Consider the following 23,218-nt stretch of genomic DNA (forward strand, 5'->3'; position numbering starts at 1 on the left):
ACAGGGACTATAGCAGGGATGGCGAACCTGTGGCACGTATAGGTTGGCAGGCCAAGTGAGCGACTATCTTTTTTTTTTTAGTTTTTTGCCTCAATTGTCTAAACTGATTGAAAACCAGTATATTTGGCAGTGATGGCATCGCCCCAAGTAACTGAGCAGCTCACGTTTTTTTCTGAATATTAATGTTTTAGGTCGGGTTCTTATGCGCAGATTTTCGCAATTATGTGCAGAACTGCAGAATCCTCCACTCCCATTGGTGGAGCTGCGCAGATCCACGCAGAACTGCGAACATCTGCACTTCACGGACGAGATGTTAGTGTGATGATGAGTGTTGATGCTGCGTGCGGCGCTGGGTGGAGCAGGTCTGTGCTGTTGTAATTGAACACACGGAACAGCATTCATATTTAACACTCCGACAATTTAAAAACTTCATGAAGTTGGCAAAAGAAAGCTGTAAATTCCCCAAAATAAATAAATTATGCCTTTGATTGTAGAGTACATTTGTGCACACTCATAGTCACGGTAGATTGATACCACTGCACTATTTTTTATCTTAAAACAAAAGTGCCGCACAAGCAGGGCTGGATTGATTATCGGGCATCCCGGGCATTTTCCCAGTGGGCCGACGCACTTTGGAGCCGATACATTTTTTTTTTTTGGGTGGCCCATCATGTAGGGGCAGCGGCCCATTGGTTTGTCCTCTGTGTGGACAGTGTGTGAACCCCATCACGATGCCCGATAGACGGAGCGATTACGCATCTTGCTCGCCTTATATAAATGTCGCTCGGCTTCACCCCTCCCTTCTCCTCCATCATCTCTGAAAATGGACAGATGAAGCGCACAAATGGAGCTGAAAAACTCTGGGATAAGAGGGTTAAAAGTTTGGAGGCGGATGCCGCCAGATGTGCCAAGATAACCGATATGTGTAGTTTAGGGGCTTCAGTGGCCTTTAGTGCGTCGCAGTGCCGAAGTGTGTGCAGCAGCAAGGAAAAGAGCAGGTGGCGAGCAATGAAGAGCAGGCCTGTCTGTCAGTGATGAGGAGGAGGGACAGGCAGGAGGAGGAGGAGGAGGAGGAGGGTGGGGTACTGAATCGGTGAGGAACAGCTCCATGATAACAGGGACTCGCAGGGAGGGGAGGAAGAGGGAGGAACCTGTCCTATGTGGCGCGCAGTGGCGGATCCTGGCACAGGCACCGCCCGCCATCTTTACACACGACTGTCTTTATAGCTGATTTCAGGCAGTTTCTATCTATGATAGGACAGGGGTTGAAGTTCTCCGTTGCTACGACGGATTTCCTCAATTGCAGGGTCCCCGCGGGTCCTTAAAATGTCTTAAATTCACCTTTCATAATGTTAACGCCGTAAAAAGTCTTTAATTTCTCAAATAGTGTAAAAAATGTCTTAATTTTGGTTTGTAGAGGTCTTAAATTTAGGAACAGACGGGAGACGAGGTGGATACTGTATTTCCAGTGTGATCATAAATCTCGAAAAACGACTCACTTGATTGGATTTGCCAGGGTTTTCTTACAACAGGATTTGTGAACCGATTTCGTCTTTCGTTTGAATCTATTCCATTCTTGTGTGATGAGAATGGAGATGGATAGTGCGCTGATCATCGAGGATGCCTGATCTGCGGGTTGTTTGCGTCATTGTGCAAACTGTCCGAAAGAGCTGCGAGCGTGTAGAGAACTGCACATGCGCAGCACGAATCGCCAGCTCGCAGCGAGAGCTGCAAATGTGTAAACGACACTGAACAGCGCAGAATTGAATTGCAAGCGTAAAAACTGCAAGTGTAGTTTTGCACGTACATGCTGTATTTCTGTGCTCACTAATAATGCGCGCCGCATCGCCGTGCATAACGAACCCAGCTGTGCAGCGAGCGCTCGACTGACACTGCATACAGCAACTGAATGATAATGCGGCAGTTAGCGCACTGCAATACACTTTTTGTAATGTTTAAACACGTATACATTTTTTGAAGTATTTTTCACATGTCACATTGCCATATCAAGAAATTAGTTTTTATTAAAAATGTTCTTAGAGCTGTGCACTTTATGTAGCGGATGCACAGGTAATCCTGCTGGATTCAGAATTGTGATAATTTTTAACAATCAATATATGAACAGACAACAATCATACATTATATATAACTTTATTAATATTGTAGCGATCCTGGCTATTGGACTGCTGTATTGCCTGGCGGAGACCGCTGTGTGGGTGTGTGCCATTGGGCAGCATAGTGGGGGGGCGTAAGAGTGTGCAATGAAGAGCAGGCCTGTCTGTCAGTGGGTGGTTGATTCAGATCGAGGACCTTGTTTTTGTGTGTGTGGGGGGTAGTTATTGTGGGGTTTTTTGGTTATGTTTTGGGGTTGGGGAGGGATGTTGTTGTGGGAAGTTGAATATTATTTCAGTATGTTGATTTTGGCATAAATGTGGGCCGGTCGACCTTAACTTCTGGTCCAATTTTTGGTCCCAGTCTCACACTCTCACACACACAGTGGGCCTCTAATTGCAGCGAAAGCATATCTCATTGAACTTGCAGCTGCAGGGGAATTGGTGCAGCTTTTCTTGTGTTAGGAGCTGGAAAATTGGCCAAAAAATGGGCCACAGATGGGCCTCTCTGATTTCTCTCGCTTTTGAAATTGTTCTTCTTTTGAGCTGTTCTTCATTGTTGTTCTTCATTCATTGTTAATTGGAATTGTTCATGAAGTAGCCCAAGCTAAACAAGCCAGTTACAAAACATGTGTGAAGAAAAGCCTAGCCTGCCTATACTAGTTGGATGTGTGTTACAGTTTCTCTCGATTGCTTGAGCACATTTCTACAAACAGAATTCACTTTTTCAAAATGATTAACACACAGCCCCAAACAAATCCTTTGCAAAACGCACTCAGACTCTCAAAACAGCAAATACTTGTCACAAAATCAAATCACTCTGTAAGAGAATTTTGAATGCTTGGTTTTTCAGTCAATCTAAATAAATAGTTGATCTGAAAACTCATAGGTCAATTGGTTTCTCTTTTAAGATTCTTTTTAGAGGGAAGATGTGGTCAAGTCACAGATGTGCAATAATCATTTATTTTGACAAAAATTGGAAACTAATATCATTCAATTATATTACTGAAAATAAGTAATATTAAGCTTCTGCTGGATTACAGTAAAAAACAGATAATACCCATTTTCTTCTTTCTCCTCACAGTACAGCTTATAGGCCAGTCTGGTCAGGCAGGAAGCGGTGTGTCTCTCTCTGTCCCTCCTCTCCAGCTCTGTCTTGTGTCTCGTTGCAGGATGAAGAAGTTAAGAGAAACTCAAATTCTCTTTGTTTTCCCTTTTATAAGGTTTCCTTCCAACCAATAGCATTTTGCCACCACCATGACTTGGGTATGCTAAAGTAATTTAGAAGTGGGGGTCATTTCGAATTTGACTAGGAGCCAATCAGAGGACAGGTGCCTTTTGGTCTTCTGGACATACAGATAAGGTTACCAGGGGCTACCAGATAAAAGGGAGGAAGTCTGTTTCCTCTACTAAACCAGATGATATAGAATTTCCCATAGAAAAATATATTCTAACAAATAATATCTTACAACTCCATCACAACAGTATCATTTGTTATCGAACTTTGAGCATCAATATGACAAGGTCAGCCCTGTACATGTTCTATTTGTCTTCTTCTGTTTGTTTGTAAAATAAAATGTAAATGGTCGGTAAATATTTCACCACAGCATGAGCTGTACTCTGTACTGTACTGCTGTACTGAACAGCAAAAAGTACACTGAAAAGATTTTACTATATTCAGTTACAGTAATGTTCTTTATATATTGAATGAAGCTGGAAATACTTTACAGCAAATATAAATCAATATTCTGAAGATACTCAGGACCAAGCTGGTTATGACAAAAATTACATTACAGTTTCTCTCGATTGCTTGAGCATTTTTCTCCAAACAGGATTTTTCAAAACAATTAACAAATAGCCCCAAAGTGATGCACGTTTGCCACAATTACACATTTATTTTGCAAAATGCACTATGACTCTCAAAACATTAAATACTTGACACAAAATTAACTACCTCCATCAAAACACCCACCTTGTTATCTAATTAAACAGGTCTTTCAATCAATTGTTACTCAATGGCCCAATAAATACTAAATACAACTATCAATATACCTCAAGAAGGTTAACCTTCTTTTATATGTCTGTGCCATTTCTTAATACTATAGTTGTAACTTAGCTATTCTTATTCTTGAATATTCTTACTATTGATGCCATAGTTGATCTACTGAGATTGGGCTCGACCCGCTGCCCAACCTCTCATGGAAAGGCCATGATTGACAACATGATCAATAATTGTGGCACAAATGTAATCTGTAATCAGTGCTGTCCATCAGAGCAAAATGTTAGGGAGCAGGACAGTTCATTATTGTTCCTTTCCTGTTGTCTCTTGCTGATGTTGTCTGGAGGGTCGTTTCTAGGCATAAGCGACATAAGCGACCACTTATGGCCCCTGACCGCCTGGGGGTCCCCGGCCACCAATGTTAGGGCCCCAGGAAATCCCCCCCCCCGCAACCATGAATGAAACAGTGTCAGAACAACCCCACCTCAACTGCAGCTCCAGTGAGGCATCAAAGACACTATATACCCCATTGTGAGTTGGTGTGTGTGTGTTGTATCTGTGTGTGTGTTGTCTCTCACACTATATTCACAGTCCAGCTCATGTCTTCTGCAGCTCTGAGCTCCACCCTCTCTGACTGAAATGGTTTTGTGTTTTGTTTTGCCATTTCAGCCACAACCTCCAGTTCTACTGAATCCCAGACTCCATCCTCCCCCAGCACCCGTGAGTATCACCCCTCTCTAATGCTCAGAGGCTGGTCAATGTTGTGAAGCCCTTGGTTTCTGTCCCACACTGTGGCGCTCTGAGTGCTGCACCCTCTGACTGCTCTGTCTCACCTGTCTGTCTGTTAGCTCTGAGAAGTGCACCCAACAATTGTGTGGGTTTTGTTTTAGTTCGGGTATTAAATTTGGGTTGCAATCCTTCAGTTCCAGTCATTATGAGCAGACTACACTGCACTGCACTACACTACACTACACTACACTACACTACACTACACTACACTGCACTGCACTACACTGCACTGCACTGCACTACACTACACTGCACTACACTACACTACACAGCACTACACTGCACTACACTACACTGCACTACACTACACTACACTACACTACACTACACTACACTACACTGCACTGCACTACACTACACTGCACTGCACTGCACTACACTGCACTACACTACACTACACTACACTACACTACACAACACTGCACTACACAACACTTTTATGGTTTCATTCTAACACGGTGCTGGAGCTTCTAATCAGAGAACAACACAGAAGACAATTACAAGTACTAATGAGAACTTTCTGTTATAGCATTGTCTCCTACAGAGTGTGCAAATAGACGAGAGAGAGAGAGAGAGAGAGAGAGAGAGAGAGAGAGAGAGAGAGTTGGGATGAGTTAGAAAATAAAAATGTTCTAAGAACAGATCAGGGCTTTTGTTCTGTGAAACACTGTGTCTGTCTGTGTCCCCCTCTGAACTCAACTGCCTGTCCTGCTTTCACTGTTTCAGATGCAACCACCAGGACTACAGCCTCTTCCAGTACAGGTGAGTGAGACCCATCTGTGGCCCATTTTCCAGCTCCTGAACCAAGAAAAGCTGCACCGATTCTCCTGCAGCTCCCAGTTCACTGAGATACTGTCAGTGCGGTCAGAGCCCCATTGTGTGTGTGTGTGTGTGTGTGTGTGTGTGTGAGAGAGAGAGAGAGAGAGAGACAGTGTGACTGTTTGCCTACGTGTGTGTGAGTGTGTGTTTGTGATTGTGAGTGTGTGTCTATGTGAGTCTGTGTGTGCGTGTTGTCTGTGTCACTGTATTCACAGTCCAGCTCATGTTTTCTGCAGCTCTGAGCTCCACCCTCTCTGACTGAAATGGTTTTGTGTTTTGTTTTGCCATTTCAGCCACAACCTCCAGTTCTACTGAATCCCAGACTCCATCCTCCCCCAGCACCCGTGAGTATCACCCCTCTCTAATGCTCAGAGGCTGGTCAATGTTGTGAAGCCCTTGGTTTCTGTCCCACACTGTGGCGCTCTGAGTGCTGCACCCTCTGACTGCTCTGTCTCTCCTGTCTGTCTGTTAGCTCTGAGCAGTGCATCCAACAATTGTGTGGGATTTCTTTCTATTGTTCTGGTTTTAATTTTGGTTTCCAATCCTTCAGGTCCAGTCATTATGAGCAGACTACACTACACTACACTGCACTACACTGCACTACACTACACTATACTACACTTGTGGAAGATCAATCATCTTCAATCAGGTTGGAGCGTTAGTTGCAATGCCTATAATACACGCAGCGTGGAGAGGAACAGTGAATCAAGAAGATCCCAAAGTCGCTCTGCCTTCATTCTGACAGTCAGAGGTTTTATACACAAAAATCAAAGAGCTGGTTATAATCAGAAAGTCATTACTATATTATATTAAAAGTTAGCTAAGCAGAATATATTTCATTATAGGACAGAGTTCATAGATCAACACATGGATTAGGGAGCAGGCTCTTCAATCATACTATTTGACATTGTCTCCAAGATTCTCATCGTAAATAACAAACAGAAATCAAGCTTCCTTCTGGCCTGTCCTCCTGGCTTGACCTTATCTTTCTTAAGTATACAAGAGAGTAAAACAGGTATGAAATAAATAATTTCTAACTTTCCTTCCACACACTACACAGCACTACACTACACTGCACTGCACTACACTACACTACACTACACTGCACTACACTACACTGCACTACACTGCACTACACTACACTGCACTACACTACACTACACTACACTGTACTGCACTACACTACACAACACTGCACTTCACTACAGTTTTATGGTTTCATTCTAACACGGTGCTGGAGCTTCTAATCAGAGAACAACACAGAAGACAATTACAAGTACTAATGAGAGCTTTCTGTAATAGCATTGTCTCCTACAGAGTGTGCAAATAGACGAGAGAGAGAGAGAGAGAGAGAGAGAGAGAGAGAGAGAGTTGGGATGAGTTAGAAAATAAAAATGTTCTAAGAACAGATCAGGGCTTTTGTTCTGTGAAACACTGTGTCTGTCTGTGTCCCCCTCTGAACTCAACTGCCTGTCCTGCTTTCACTGTTTCAGATGCAGCCACCAGGACTGCAGCCTCTTCCAGTACAGGTGAGTGAGACCCATCTGTGGCCCATTTTCCAGCTCCTGAACCAAGAAAAGCTGCACCGATTCTCCTGCAGCTCCCAGTTCACTGAGATACTGTCAGTGCGGTCAGAGCCTCACTGTGAGTGTGTGTGTGTGTGTGTGTGTGTGTGTGAGAGAGAGAGAGAGAGAGAGAGAGACAGTGTGACTGTTTGCCTACGTGTGTGTGAGTGTGTGTTTGTGATTGTGAGTGTGTGTCTATGTGAGTCTGTGTGTGCGTGTTGTCTGTGTCACTGTATTCACAGTCCAGCTCATGTCTTCTGCAGCTCTGAGCTCCACCCTCTCTGACTGAAATGGTTTTGTGTTTTGTTTTGACATTTCAGCCACAACCTCCAGTTCTACTGAATCCCAGACTCCATCCTCCCCCAGCACCCGTGAGTATCACCCCTCTCTAATGCTCAGAGGCTGGTCAATGTTGTGAAGCCCTTGGTTTCTGTCCCACACTGTGGCGCTCTGAGCGCTGCACCCTCTGACTGCTCTGTCTCTACTGTCTGTCTGTTAACTCTGAGAAGTGCACCCAACAATTGTGTGGGTTTTGTTTTAATTGGGGTATTAAATTTGGGTTGCAGTCCTTCAGTTCCAGTCATTATGAGCAGACTACACTATACTACACTACACTACACTGCACTGCACTGCACTACACTGCACTACACTGCACTACACTGCACTACACTACACTGCACTACACTGCACTACACTGCACTGCACTACACTACACTGCACTACACTGTACTACACTACACTACACTACACTACACTGCACTACACTGCACTACACTACACTACACTGCACTACACTGTACTACACTACACTGCACTACACTGCACTACACTGCACTGCACTACACTACACTGCACTACACTGTACTACACTACACTACACTGCACTACACTGCACTACACTGCACTACACTACACTACACTGCACTGCACTACACTTTTATGGTTTCATTCTAACACGGTGCTGGAGCTTCTAATCAGAGAACAACCCAGAAGACAATTACAAGTACTAATGAGAACTTTCTGTAATAGCATTGTCTCCTACAGAGTGTGCAAATAGACGAGAGAGAGAGAGAGAGAGTTGGGATGAGTTAGAAAATAAAAATGTTCTTAGAACAGATCAGGGCTTTTGTTCTGTGAAACACTGTGTCTGTCTGTGTCCCCCTCTGAACTCAACTGCCTGTCCTGCTTTCACTGTTTCAGATGCAGCCACCAGGACTGCAGCCTCTTCCAGTACAGGTGAGTGAGACCCATCTGTGGCCCATTTTCCAGCTCCTGACCCAAGAAAAGCTGCACCGATTCTCCTGCAGCTCCCAGTTCACTGAGATACTGTCAGTGCGGTCAGAGCCTCACTGTGAGTGTGTGTGTGTGTGTGTGTGTGTGTGAGAGAGAGAGAGAGAGAGAGACAGTGTGACTGTTTGCCTACGTGTGTGTGAGTGTGTGTTTGTGATTGTGAGTGTGTGTCTATGTGAGTCTGTTTGTGTGTGTTGTCTGTGTCACTGTATTCACAGTCCAGCTCATGTCTTCTGCAGCTCTGAGCTCCACCCTCTCTGACTGAAATGGTTTTGTGTTTTGTTTTGCCATTTCAGCCACAACCTCCAGTTCTACTGAATCCCAGACTCCATCCTCCCCCATCACCGGTGAGTATCACCCCTCTCTAATGCTCAGAGGCTGGTCAATGTTGTGAAGCCCTTGGTTTCTGTCCCACACTGTGGTGCTCTGAGCGCTGCACCCTCTGACTGCTCTGTCTCACCTGTCTGTCTGTTAGCTCTGAGAAGTGCATCCAACAATTGTGTGGGTTTTGTTTTAATTGGGGTATTAAATTTGGGTTACAGTCCTTCAGTTCCAGTCATTATGAGCAGACTGCACTACACTGCACTACACTGCACTACACTGCACTACACTACACTACACTACACTGCACTACACTGTACTACACTACACTACACTACACTACACTACACTACACTACACTACACTGCACTACACTGTACTACACTACACTACACTTCACTACACTACACTACACTACACTACACTGCACTACACTGTACTACACTACACTACACTTCACTACACTACACTTCACTACACTTTTATGGTTTGATTCTGACACAGTGCTGGAGCTTCTAATCAGAGAACAACACAGAAGACAATTACAAGTACTAATGAGAGCTTTCTGTAATAGCATTGTCTCCTACAGAGTGTGCAAATAGACGAGAGAGAGAGAGAGAGAGAGAGAGAGAGAGTTTTGATGAGTTAGAAAATAATAACATTTGTGATTGTGACTAACATTGTGTGTGGGTGAGTGTGTGTGTGTGTGTGTGTGAGAGTGTGAGTTTGTTGTGTATATTGTGGTGTGCGTTGTGTCTGTCTCCAACTGAATCTGATTTCATTATTTCAGGTAAAAACGATCATAAAGATGACAACCATTCAGGTGAGTAGCTGCTGGGTTCAGTTTTGAATCCCAAGGTAAAATACATTGATTTTCCTGAAACCCCCACTGCACAATATCTCCAACTGTGAGTGTGTCTGCGTCTGCGTCTGCGTATGAGAGTTTGTGTGTGCGAGTGAGTGTGTGAGTGCTTGTGCATTTGCGTGTGTGTGTGAGAGAGTGTTGTATGTGTGCGTGTGTGTGTGTCTGTGTGTGTGTGTGTGTGTGTGTGTGTGTGTGTGTGTGTGTGTGTTGCGTCCGTCTCCATCTGAATCTGATTTGGTGAAGATGATGATGGTGATGACAGCCATTCAAGTGAGTAATAAAAGTATAACCAAACAAAACACAAATTAAAATAAATCCTATATACGAAAATAACAAACATGTTTTTCAATATGTTTGCATTTATATAACTTAATGACGTTTCTTCATTTACCATACCATTTATGGTTCTATAAAACACATGCTTTTATATTATCACCGCATATCAGATATTGAACAATTAATTAGCGCTCCTTTTTTTCTCTTTTCTCTAATAGTAGGTCAAACCTACACTGCAGTTTACAAACACACTTTTGTCTGCGGGAACCCAAACAGGAAAACACAGTCCTGTTTCTTCACAAACAAGAAGACACAGTCAAGTTTGTGGTAACCCTAAGAAACCCTTGTTTCTTTACAAGCAAGAAAACATTTCCTGCCTCAAGTATTTGATGTAAGGCAAGCAACAACGTTGAATTAAAATATAGATCGCGTTACCTGATCGTCAGGGCCTGGCGAGCAGACAAGTGAAAGCAAAGCACCGCAGTAGGGATTTTAAAAGGCTCCCTTACCTTATTATTCTGCCGGCGCGGCTTTACTGGTCAGTGGTCTGGCCACTCCGCTCCTCTCCATCAGGGTCAGCGATCCCATCCTCATCGCCATGTAATGTGGAAGATCAATCATCTTCAATCAGGTTGGAGCATTATTTGCAATGCCTTTAATACACGCAGCGTGGAGAGGAACAGTGAATCAAGAAGATCCCAAAGTCGCTCTGCCTTCATTTTAACAGTCAGAGGTTTTATACACAAAAATCAAAGAGCTGGTTATAATCAGAAAGTCATTACTATATTATATTAATAGTTAGCTAAGCAGAATATATTTCATTATAGGACAGAGTTCATAGATCAACACATGGATTAGGGAGCAGGCACTTCAATCATACTATTTGACATTGTCTCCAAGATTCTCATCGTAAATAACAAACAGAAATCAAGCTTCCTTCTGGCCTGTCCTCCTGGCTTGACCTTATCTTTCTTAAGTATACAAGAGAGTAAAACAGGTATGAAATAAATAATTTCTAACTTTCCTTCCACACACTACACAGCACTACACTACACTGCACTGCACTACACTACACTACACTACACTGCACTACACTACACTGCACTACACTGCACTACACTACACTGCACTACACTGCACTACACTACACTACACTGCACTGCACTACACTGCACTACACTACACTGCACTACACTGCACTACACTACACTGCACTGCACTGCACTACACTACACTGCACTACACGACACTGCACTGTACTACACTACACTGCACTACACTGCACTACACTGTACTACACTACACTGCACTACACTGCACTGCACTACACTACACTGCACTGCACTGGACTGCACTACACTACACTACACTACACTGCACTACACTGCACTACACTACACTACACTGCACTGCACTGTACTACACTACACTGCACTACACTGCACTACACTGCACTGCACTACACTACACTGCACTGCACTGCACTGCACTACACTACACTAAACTGTACTACACTGCACTACACTACACTGCACTGCACTACACTTACACTACACTACACTGCACTACACTGCACTACACTGTACTGCACTATACTACACTACACTACACTGCACTACACTACACTACGCTGTACTACACTACACTGTACTGCACTGCACTGCACTGCACTACACTGCACTACACTACACTACACTACACTGCACTGCACTGCACTACACTACACTACACTGTACTACACTGCACTGCACTACACTACACTGCACTACACTGCACTGCACTACACTACACTGCACTACACTAAACTGTACTACACTACACTACACTGCACTACACTACACTACACTGCACTACACTACACTACACTGCACTGCACTACACTGCACTGCACTACACTGCACTACACTACACTGCACTACACTACACTGCACTGCACTACACTGCACTGCACTACACTGCACTACACTACACTGCACTACACTACACTGCACTACACTACACTACACTTTTATGGTTTCATTCTAACACGGTGCTGGAGCTTCTAATAAGAGAACAACACAGAAGACAATTACAAGTACTAATGATAATTTTCTGTAATAGCATTGTCTCCTACAGAGTGTGCAAATAGACGAGAGAGAGAGAGAGAGAGAGAGAGATAGTTTTGATGAGTTAGAAAATAAAAACATTTGTGATTGTGACTAACATTGTGTGTGGGTGAGTGTGTGTGTGTGTGTATGAGAGAATGTGCGTGCACGTGTGTGTGTGTGTGAGAGTGTGAGTTGTGTGGTGTACGTTGTGTCTGTCTCCAACTGAATCTGATTTCATTATTTCAGGTAAAAACGATCATAAAGATGACAACCATTCAGGTGAGTAGCTGCTGGGTTCAGTTTTGAATCCCAAGGTAAAATACATTGATTTTCCTGAAACCCCCACTGCACAATATCTCCAACTGTGAGTGTGTCTGCGTCTGTGTCTGCATATGAGAGTTTGTGTGTGCGAGTGAGTGTGTGAGTGCTTGTGCATTTGCGTGTGTGTGTGAGAGAGTGTTGTATGTGTGCGTGTGTGTGTGTCTGTGTGTGTGTGTGTGTGTGTGTGTGTGTGTTGTGTCCGTCTCCATCTGAATCTGATTTGGTGAAGATGATGATGGTGATGACAACTATTCAAGTGAGTCAGCACCCGCGCCCCCTGCTCTCACTGGGGAAAACACTGTCAAGAAATATTTTGCCTAGGGTGCCTACATACTCTAGAATCGCCACTGTGTGCGAGTGTGTGAGTGTGAGAGTGTGAGTTTGTTGTGTATTGTGTGGTGTGTGAGCATAGGTGGACTGGCCATCAGGCAATTCTGTCAAATGCCAGATATGCCGGTCTATTCACATGTAGCCGGTCGTCCCAGTGTAGACACCCAGACCGCACATCGGCAACAGCCCCCCAGCCCCCGGACCGCACTTTAATGGGACCCAGTCGTCGCCCCCCCTGAGTAAATGTCCAGGGCCGTTTTTTGGTCCCAGTCTGCCCCTGTGTGTGTGTGTGTGTGTGTGTGTGTGTGTGTGCGTGCGTGTGAGATTGTTGTCTCTCTCACTATATTCACAGTTCAGCTCATGTTTACTGCAGCTCAGAGCTCCACTCTTCTTGTATTTGTTGTACTTTGTATTTTTGTATTTTGTTTTGCCACTTCAGCCACTAACCCCAGTTCGGCTAAACCCCATTAGTATTAGTATTAGTAGTTGTGGTAGTATTAATTTGGCTGTACTTCTTTCTTGTTTAACTGAGCTGTCAACTTGTCCTATTCACAATCACCATCTGCAGCCCCTGTTCCATGTGAGTATGACACCGGTCTATGCAAGGGACGTCAGGCATGTTGTCTCTGAAGTTAAGTGTAATGTTATAATGTATAGCAGAGTGACCTTGTAGATAAAATTCAGTTAAGGGAGACAAAACAGAGCAAATTCAGTTAAGAGCAATGCCTTCATAACTGTTTACTGTAGTATTTCACTGTGAAATCACAGTGGAGAGAAATTGTGGTAAAGCATGGAGAAGTATAGCCGACCATGAACCAGAGCAAAGCAGATGTGTTTTGGAAATGTATTTTAATAACCATGGGAGGAAACAGCCAGTGCTCTCTGTCTGTCTCTGCAGGGAGTAAGATTAAATACCCTGCGGTGGGAGGAGGAGTGCTCATACTGGTCTGTGTGGTTGTGCTGATCGTGTGCTACTGCAGGAGGTGCAGAAATAAAGGTTGGTACCTTCCTGTCTGTCTGTCTGTCCATCTATCAATACAAATGCTGTATGTGCACTGTGAAGAAAAAGAAAAGTGAAAACTTACAGTACCTTACTGGTAACATGCTCTGTACCCCAGTTTAGCTCAGTGCATCGCTTTTTTACTTATTGAAGCCTCATGTTTAATGCTGGCACTACTTGGCCTGTCCTACAATCTTCCACATTAGGAACAAGTGTCAAACCCACTGAGTCACTATGCCACCCTGTGGCACTGAGGAAGATATCAACATGTATCTTGAAATGTAGCCATTTCAGCCATACTATGAACCCACCTTGCTCTTCCTCTCTCTCTCTCTCTCTCTCTCCTCTAGGCTCCATGGACACATCGACAGACTATGCTGTCGTACACGTGCCTCAGATAACAGGTACACTGCCCTTCCTTACCTCTGTGACATAAGCCGAGGGACGAGGCACAGTTAGAGTGAACTGTCACCTTCCAGAAGCACTGTAGATAATTAAAAAGATAGATGGATGGATGGATAGATTGATAAATGGGTGAAGTCAGTGTTCTAGAGTTTGTTCAGTGTATTCTTGTGTGCAGTTTATAGCCATCACTCTGTTGTGTTTCAGAAGAAGGGGACCCAGACTACACTGAGATAAAGGACCTCAAACCAGCTGAAGAAGGTAGGGTCGGTCTGCCCCCTCTGTCATCCGCCACTGCCCAGTTCTCTGTTGTCATCGTCGTCCCCCTCCACCTTTTGTTGCGTCTCTCCTCTTGTACATGTGGATGACTAAGTGATTCTCGGTTCCTTCTCTATCATCGTCGATTCTATTAGGATTCTCTCCCTTATCTCATCTCTCCACTGTCTTACTATCCTAACACTGTGAAGTTTAGGAATCTCCTCACACTACACCACTGGGGGGATGTTATTGCCTGCTGACTGAGACGCCTCCTGTGATTGGTCTGATGTTGAGCCAGGAAATTACAGACCAATCAGTCTCCCTGCACTACTTGTAAAATGATTAGACAGAAAACAGAGGAGCATCTTAATGAAAACCATATTCTTGGAGATAGTCAACATGGGTTTAGACGAGGCAGATCATGTCTTACTAATTTATTAGAGTTATTTGAACTGCAGCTGTAGATCACATGAAAGCTTATGATATGATATACTTAGATTTCCAGAAAGCTTTTGATAAGGTTCCACACCAAAGACTGATCCTCAAATTGGAAGCTGTAGGCATTCAGGGTAATGTAAGTAGATGGATTATGAACTGGTTGATGTCTAGGAAACAGAGGGTGTCGATTAGAGGAGTTGCTTCTAACTGGAGTGAGGTTGTTAGTGGAGTTCCACAGGGATCAGTATTAGGGCCTTTGCTTTTTCTAATATATATTAATGATTATTTATTATTATTTATGTATTAATTAATTAGCAGACATCCTTAACCAGAACTTACGAAATATAAGCGCAATACAAAGTGCAAAATTACAGTGCAGTAAAAGGCATAACATATTACAAATTCCATAATACAGTGCAATTCAAAGCATAATACATGTTACAAATTCCAATTCACACAATATATGAGGTCTTACATCCTGGACTGTTAGAGGTGATGAGTGCAGACAAGATGTTAGGTCACAGTCAAGGGCCAGGGGAAGGGAGCATAGGGGAGATCAAAATACAAATACTAGTAATGCAAGGCAAGTAGTATGATAAACGTTGTATAAGTGCTATCTTACAGGAGAGTAAATTACTAAATTACAAGTACTGTTTGAAATTATGTGTTTTTGAGTGAGGATTCTGGGATTGTTAGCAAACTTGTCAAATTTGCTGATGATACTAAAATAGGTGGCTCAGCAGATACAATCTTGGCAGCACAGGCTATTCAGAGGGACTTGGATAATATTCAGTTGTGGGCCGACACCTGGCAGATGAAATTCAATGTGAAAAAGTGCAAGGTATTACATGCAGGTAACAAAAATGTCCACTATAATTACACTATGGGAGGAATAGAACTAGATGAAGTAACACATGAGAAAGACCTAGGAGTCTATGTGGACTCCTCACTTTCTCCATCCAAACAATGTGGGGAAGCAATAAAAAAGGCAAACAGGATGCTAGGGTATATTGTCAAAAGTGTAGAATTGAAAACAAGGGCAATGATATTCAGACTGTACAATGCACTAGTTAGAGCTCATCTGGATACTGTGGACAGTTCTGGGCTCCACACTTCAAGAAAGATATCGCTGCTCTAGGGGCAGTTCAAACCAGAGGCGCTTTTCCAGATCAGCAGGGACACACGCACCCAGGGAAACAAATGGAAATTGGGCTTCAAGGCATTCAAGACAGAAAACAGGAGACACTTCTTCACACAGAGAGGCGTCACAATCTGAACAAACTCCCTAGCGATGTGGTTGAAGCTGAAAATTTGGGAACACATAAAAATATACTGGATAGGATCCTTGGATCACCAAACGAGCACAATGGGTCGAATGGCCTCCTCTCGTTTGGAAGCTTTCTTATGTTCTTGCATGGGTGTATGAATGCAGAGAGATTGAACGTCTCAGTCGTAACCTCTCTGCTGTTCCTCCCAGCAGCTGTAGAAGCGAATGCTGAATCTGACTACGCCGTCATCAGTGAAGCAGAAGCCAGTAAGTAGTGAGTGCAGATCCACCCTTACAGAGGACATGCGAGGAGCGGGGGGGTGGAGCTCTTTGTCTTTGATGCTGCCCTTGTCTTGTCTCGTATTCCTAGAGCAAGCCGGCGATCAGGGCTCTGACTACGCTCTGGCCCAGGCCCCGCAGACGGCTAAGGAAGGTACTGACTGTGTTTCTACTGCAGTATAGCAAGTGCCACCCCACCCCTGTCACAGCACCACCACCAGAAACAGAAATGTCGAGCCTTGCTGTCTAGCTTTTTACCCTCCCATGTTTACAGCATGTTTTTAACATGGACAGTGACACAATTGTCATCATTTTGGCTCTGTATGCCACCAAAATGGATTTGAAAGGAAACAATGGAACTGGTTCCCTTGCATTTATTGATGATACTGACAAAAGCAGCAGGATGAATTCTGAAGTGTTTAGGGCTATATTATCTGCTCAGATTCAGCCAAATGCTTCAAAACTCATTGGGTGGCGCTTCACAGTGCAGATGGACAACAACCAGAAGCATACTGCGAAAGCAACCCAAGACTTTTTTAATTTGAAGAAGTGGAATGTTCTGCAATGGCCAAGTCAATCACCTGACCTGAATCCAACTGAGCAGCATTTCACTTGCTGAAGGCATAACTGAAGGCAAAACGCAACAAAAACAAGCAGGAACTAAAGACACTGCAGTGCACGCCTGGCAGAGCATCACCAGGGAAGAAACCCAGCATCTGCTGATGTCTATGGGTTCCAGACTTCAGGCAGTCATTGACTGCAAAGGATTTGCAACCAAGTATTGAAACTCACATCTGAATTCATGATTTTGTTAGTTTGTCCAGTTACCTTTGAACCCCTAAAATTGGGGGGACCACAAATAAAAATGGGTGCAATTCCTACACAGTTCACCCAATTTGGATGTAACTAGCATAAAATTAAAGATGAAAGTCTACACTTAAAGCACATCTTGATTGTTTCCTTTCAAATCCATTGTGGTGTTGTACACAGCCAAAAAGACGACAATCATGTCACTGTCCAAACTGGCTATAGATATAGCTATACAGATATGACAATAGAATCGTTTATGGGACACACTGAGCTGAGTGTTAGTAGCGACCGCATGATTTTCAATAGGGACAAGATAGGACATCACAAATACTTTTGTCTTCTGCCCAGGTCCAGCCTCTGTCCAGGACTCAGATTACTCTTCTGTTCAGCCTCCCAAGGATGTTGAGAAAGGTGAGCTCTGGGGCAGGTACTATATTACAATTGATAGTGACAGAATGAACACTGACTCTGGAGTGGAGGGGTGGGGAGGGTGGAGATGAACTCTGATCTGTGACCCTGTTCTTATCTCATCTCATTCTTTTCTAGAGACAACCGGCAGTCCGAATTCAGACAACTCTGTGGCTCCCGAGACAGCTGGGAAGGGTGAGATTGAATGCACTTCCTGTTTCAGAGACTCTTGGGGTCTGGAAGGAGGGGGAGGGGTGTTGGTTGGCCTTTGGGATGCAGGGATGTGATTTAGAAAGAGGGAGAGCCATCATTCATGGCAGTCAAATGTACCAATCTGCTAAACAATCACCAAACTGCTTTCATCAATTGCATTAAACAATTAACCAATTGTACTTGATTAATTTCCTAAAACACACTGCCACACACACAGAATTCCCACAGACACCCCCATGCACACATAGACCCACAGATGTCTGTATCCAGCCCAGTAGGAGCTGTAGATCCCGTGTGTTGGACATGTGACTCATGAACAGTTGTTGCAATGCTACCAGAGAAATCTGCTTCATCGTGTCCACCCTTGTCTTGTGTCAGAGCCAGAGAAAGCTGTTGATTGTGAATATGCTTCTGTGACCAAACCCAAACCAGCACAGAGTAAGACATGAACATTTTACTTATATTATCTATCCATCCATCAATCCATCCATCTATCTCTCTCTCTCTCTCTCTGTGTGTGTGTGTGTGTATATATATATATATATATATATATATACACACAGTTAGGTCCATACATATTTGGACAGTGACACAACTGTCATCATTTTGGCTCTGTACACCACTACAATGGATTTGAAAAGAATCAATCAAGATGTGATTTAGGTGTAGACTTCCATCTTTAATTTGAGGGTAGTTATTTGGGTGAACGGTGTAGGAATTACACCCATTTTCAATCAATACTTGGTTGCAAATCCTTTGCAATTCATGATTATGTTAGTTTATCCAATTTCTTTTGAGCCCCTAAAATTGGGGGGGGGGGCACATATAAAAATGGGTGTAATTCCTACACTAACTTCACTCAAATTAAAGGTGAAAGTTGACACTTAAAGCACATTGTTTCCTTTCAAATCAATTGTACAGAGTACACAGAGTGTACAGAGCCTAAATTATGTTAATTGTGTCACTGTCCAAATATTTATGAACCTAACTGTGTATATACATCTGTATCTGTGTGTGTATCTGTCTGAATATATTTCTTACTGTGCTTATATGTCTTATGTCAGTCAATATTTGTGATTGTCAGTCACTCTATAATGTACTATTGTGAGCCCTGGTCCTGGAGTACCCCTGTGTCTTGTGCTTTGGGTTGTAGCTGGGCTCTAAAGCTACTAAAACCAATAAAATATGTACACTGCACCTATACATATTTCACCTCTGTCTCTGTATCCCAGGCCCTGTAGGCAGCAGCACCGACAATGCAGCTATACAGAAGACACAGAACGGTACAGTGCCCTTCAACTACACAGTTTCCTCTCTTGTACCACTTGTATCTTGAGCTTTGTGCACGTTGCTTTGCTGTCACTGTTGATTAAGATTAGGTCTGTGGATGTGATCTGGAGCTGAATGGCACTAAGGAGGGGAATTCTCATTGAGAGCACTTAGCCATAGGGCACTGCTATGGGATATTATAGTAAAGGATCACAGATAGCCTTCAGTACAGGAATGTTTTGGGTTGTTTTTCTCTCTCTGTCCGTCTGTCTTTGTCTAAGCCCCCTCCTCTCTCATTCCTTTTCTCTCTCAGTGCCCATTGCCTTTGCTTCCCCTTACCCCTTCCTTCCAGTTCTTCCAATGTTAAGACGCTTGTTTACCAATAAAAAACCTCTGACACAGTGTATCACTGACCCTTTGACTGTCTGTGTGTGTCTTTGTGTCTCTGTGTTACAGATGCTGCCCAGTCTAACAATCCAGATTATTCTCTCAGGGGCTTCACTAAGAGCTGTTGATTGGCATTTTTTTCTCTTTCTTACTCTGCCTGAATTCTCTTTCTTTTTATCTCTCTACTTGTTGCCTTTCTCTTACTGTATTAGTGAAACTCTCTCAGCCTATTGACCTATTTGTTCCACTACCTATTTGTCTATATACACTGATCAGCCATAACATAATGATCACTGACAGGTGAAGTGAATAACACTGATAATCTCGTTATCATGGCACCTGTCAGTGGGTGGGATATATTAGGCAGCAAGTGAACATTTTGTCCTCAAAGTTGATGTGTTAGAAGCAGGAAAAATGGGCAAGCGTAAGGATCTGAGCGACTTTGACAAGGGCCACATTGTGATGGCTAGACGACTGGGTCAGAGCATCTCCAAAACTGCAGCTCTTGTGGGGTGTTCCCGGTCTGCAGTGGTCAGTACCTATCAAAAGTGGTCTAAGGAAGGAAAAGAGGTGAACCAGCGACAGGGTCATGGGCGGCCAAGGCTCATTGATGCACGTGGGGAGCGAAGGCTGGCCCATGTGGTCCGATCCAACAGACGAGCTACTGTAGCTCAAATTGCTGAAAAAGTGAATGCTGGTTCTGATAGAAAGGTGTCAGAACACACAGTGCGTCGCAGTTTGTTGCGTATGGGGCTGCGTAGCCGCAGACCAGTCAGGGTGCCCATGCTGACCCCTGTCCACTGCCGAAAGTGCCTACAATGGGCACGTGAGCATCAGAACTGGACCACGGAGCAATGGAAGAAGGTGGCCTGGTCTGATGAATCACAAGTTCAAGGTGTTGACTTGACCTCCAAATTCCCCAGATCTCAATCCAATCGAGCATCTGTGGGATGTGCTGGACAAACAAGTCCGATCCATGGAGGCCCCACCTCGCAACTTACAGGACTTAAAGGATCTGTTCCTAACATCTTGGTGCCAGATACCACAGCACACCTTCAGAGGTCTAGTGGAGTCCATGCCTCGACGGGTCAGGGCTGTTTTGGTGGCAAAAGGGGGACCTACACCATATTAGGCAGGTGGTCATAATGTTATAGCTGATCGGTGTATCTATATGTATCTGTCTGCATACCTGCCTGATCCACCCTGTGTGTGTGTTTCAGATTGTGCGCTGTCCACAGACTCAGAGTACTCCCTCCTACAGCCCATTCAACAAGCCCAAGCACAGTGAGGCTTCATCTGTTTTGTGATTGTGAGTGAGTCAGTTCACACTTACCTCATTGGAAGATGAAGCCAGGGAGCAGCACATACAGTTAGGTCCATAAATATTTGGACAGTGACACAACTGACACAAACGGCCCAAGAACAAGCAGGAACTGAAGACAGCTGCAGTGCAGGCCTGGCAGAGCATCACCAGGGAAGAAACCCAGCATCTGCTGATGTCTATGGGTTCCAGACTTCAGGCAGTCATTGACTGCAAAGGATTTGCAACCAAGTATTGAAACTCACAACTGAATTCATGATTATGTTAGTTTGTCCAATTACTTTTGAGACCCTAAAATTGGGGGGAACACATATAAAAATGGGTGTAATTCCTACACCGTTCATCCAGTTTGGATGTAACTACCCTCAAATTAAATATGAAAGTCTACATTTAAAGCACATCTTGATTGTTTCCTTTCAAATCCATTGTGGTGGCTTACAGAGCCAAAAAGATGGCAATTGTGTCACTTTCCAAATATGTATGGACCTAACTGTACATTAAACATCTGTGATACTGTGCACTGCTAATTGCACCTCCTCTGCCACATTACAATGAGCAGCCAAGGTTGTGCAACACAGAGCACGAAACAGATCACACACAAACACACCGTGGCCTGGACCGTGCCTGCCTGTGCGTTGTGCAGGGCCAGAGCAGATGCTGATACAGGAGGCTGACAGTTATTATTATTATTATTATTTTTTTTTTTTTTTTTTTTTGGCAGACGCCCTTATCCAGAGGGTTTTGTTGTTTGTTTGCTAATAAGTTAATAAGTTAATAGTTTGTGTAACATCAAGATCAATTCCTGACACACTTTGTGTCACCTGCTCCAAATTCCATGTGAGATTGAAGGATAACCTGAAGGCACTGATATCTCCTCACCCTGAGACCACAGCTGTGCAGCCCTGCGAGAAAACGATGAATAACAATTGACAACACCTCTCAATTCCTCCCCTTTCACAGGACCTGAGCACAGAGGAGCCGAGACTGTCTAGAGGAACCCACTGAACATTTACACACCCACTGTTACCAGATACTGTTTGTTTTTTCCCGGTTAGTTAAAGTATATCATGCTCAAATGTGCAATTCGGGAGCTATTGTATGTAATGTACAGGTGTCACACAGACAGGATGCTTATGCAATAAGATGGTTATTTGACTCTGCTTTCATTATAGTTGTGAAATAGAGGGTTTGACAAGCCTTGTTACATGTTTACACCATGTTATAGTGTAAAACAAGCCACTGGTGAACTTACCAGGGTAAGAGTGCATAAAGGAGGGAAGTAAAGCCTTTGGCCTCAGCCCTTGTTCTCTCCTTCTTCTCAGGGGATTCACACATGATCAAAACATTGACCTCCCTGCTAATCATAAACCTGACAAGCTGTAACCTATCACAGTATACAGTGACGTCTACAATACATTAAACTATTTATAACTCAAAACATGATAGGGCACAACTTTGAAGGTGATTTGCAGGAGGGTCAATGTTTTGATTTGGTCTCTAAGACAATCAGGAATGTGCCGCCAGTGCCGAACAAACTAACCCTGTAATTATAATAGTTATATACTCCTTTAATTATTATTTTTTTGTAAATGCCCTTACCCAGGGCAACTTACAGTTTACTAAAGAAGCATTTTAAAGCTTTACAAATGTTCAGTAATTTGTAAGTTATATATTTATATTTTTCAATGAGTTTTGTAAAAAATATGTGTGATGTAATCACATCCTACAGAGCCGGAAAGTGGCAACACATGGCAATCTTTGTACATAGAACTCTATTTTATATATTGAATCTGCTTGATAGATAGAAAGAAAGGTAGAAAGGTAGGGAGGTTGATGAAGAGAAGTCAGTAGGTAGATATAGACAGAATTCATTTAAAAAGGCAAACTAGCAAGATGGCAAGTTGTTTTCTTGGTGTATGTTGCTGTACATGATGACAGTTTGTGGCTGCTGATGCGTTGTATTGTCGATCGCTGTTGAGTCTTTATTATTTAAGGTAAGCTTGTGTAAAATAAAGTCAATCAGGGAAATGAAAGTGTGTATCAATTGTCCTTCGCTGATGGGGATTGTCACTGGTCTGGCTGTTTTCACACAGCTGGAGTCATTGGCAAACTGGCCACTGGCTCTCATTGGTTGGCAAATTATTGCAGAATCAGAATTGCACTTGGTCAGTTGATAGCTGCTGTGCTGTTGATTTTTTTTTAACCAGTCTGTACTTGTGTTATTAAAGAATCGTGATCAACGTAACTTTTCTTCGTTCACACCGAGATTGCGGTGCGGTCCACTGCTGCCTTGGCCAAGTCCTGTACCAAACGTTTTTGAAACTTAATCACGAATTGTGTGAAAACTGTCCTATACTTGAAACGTCACACAAGCAAACATAGAACAATATACA

At 43.5% G+C, this 23,218-nt stretch overlaps 1 protein-coding gene across 7 annotated transcripts in view; it reads left to right on the forward strand.

Annotated features, from left to right (window-relative positions):
• The window catches only part of LOC136771607 (mucin-21), a 25,886-nt gene extending 2,821 nt beyond the window's left edge, over positions 1–23,065 (forward strand). The window contains exons 2-22 of one of the 7 annotated variants that reach the window (XM_066724013.1): positions 4,780–4,830; positions 5,626–5,661; positions 6,012–6,062; positions 7,212–7,247; positions 7,604–7,654; positions 8,484–8,519; positions 8,870–8,920; positions 9,685–9,717; positions 12,369–12,401; positions 13,342–13,353; positions 13,672–13,770; positions 14,124–14,177; positions 14,383–14,436; positions 16,349–16,405; positions 16,509–16,571; positions 17,576–17,638; positions 17,774–17,830; positions 18,227–18,286; positions 19,081–19,131; positions 20,725–20,813; positions 21,786–23,065. In XM_066724013.1, the coding sequence (XP_066580110.1) occupies positions 4,780–4,830; positions 5,626–5,661; positions 6,012–6,062; positions 7,212–7,247; positions 7,604–7,654; positions 8,484–8,519; positions 8,870–8,920; positions 9,685–9,717; positions 12,369–12,401; positions 13,342–13,353; positions 13,672–13,770; positions 14,124–14,177; positions 14,383–14,436; positions 16,349–16,405; positions 16,509–16,571; positions 17,576–17,638; positions 17,774–17,830; positions 18,227–18,286; positions 19,081–19,131; positions 20,725–20,792 (1,016 nt within the window). In that variant the 3' untranslated portion in view covers positions 20,793–20,813; positions 21,786–23,065. The remainder of the gene's footprint in view (positions 1–4,779; positions 4,831–5,625; positions 5,662–6,011; positions 6,063–7,211; positions 7,248–7,603; positions 7,655–8,483; positions 8,520–8,869; positions 8,921–9,684; positions 9,718–12,368; positions 12,402–13,341; positions 13,354–13,671; positions 13,771–14,123; positions 14,178–14,382; positions 14,437–16,348; positions 16,406–16,508; positions 16,572–17,575; positions 17,639–17,773; positions 17,831–18,226; positions 18,287–19,080; positions 19,132–20,724; positions 20,814–21,785) is intronic. The other 6 variants (XM_066724014.1, XM_066724015.1, XM_066724016.1 and 3 more) reach the window with 6 other exon arrangements.
• The last annotated feature ends 153 nt before the right edge of the window (positions 23,066–23,218 follow it).

Source organism: Amia ocellicauda, chromosome 15 (assembly GCF_036373705.1).
Source record: "Amia ocellicauda isolate fAmiCal2 chromosome 15, fAmiCal2.hap1, whole genome shotgun sequence".
Taxonomy (NCBI): domain Eukaryota; kingdom Metazoa; phylum Chordata; class Actinopteri; order Amiiformes; family Amiidae; genus Amia; species Amia ocellicauda.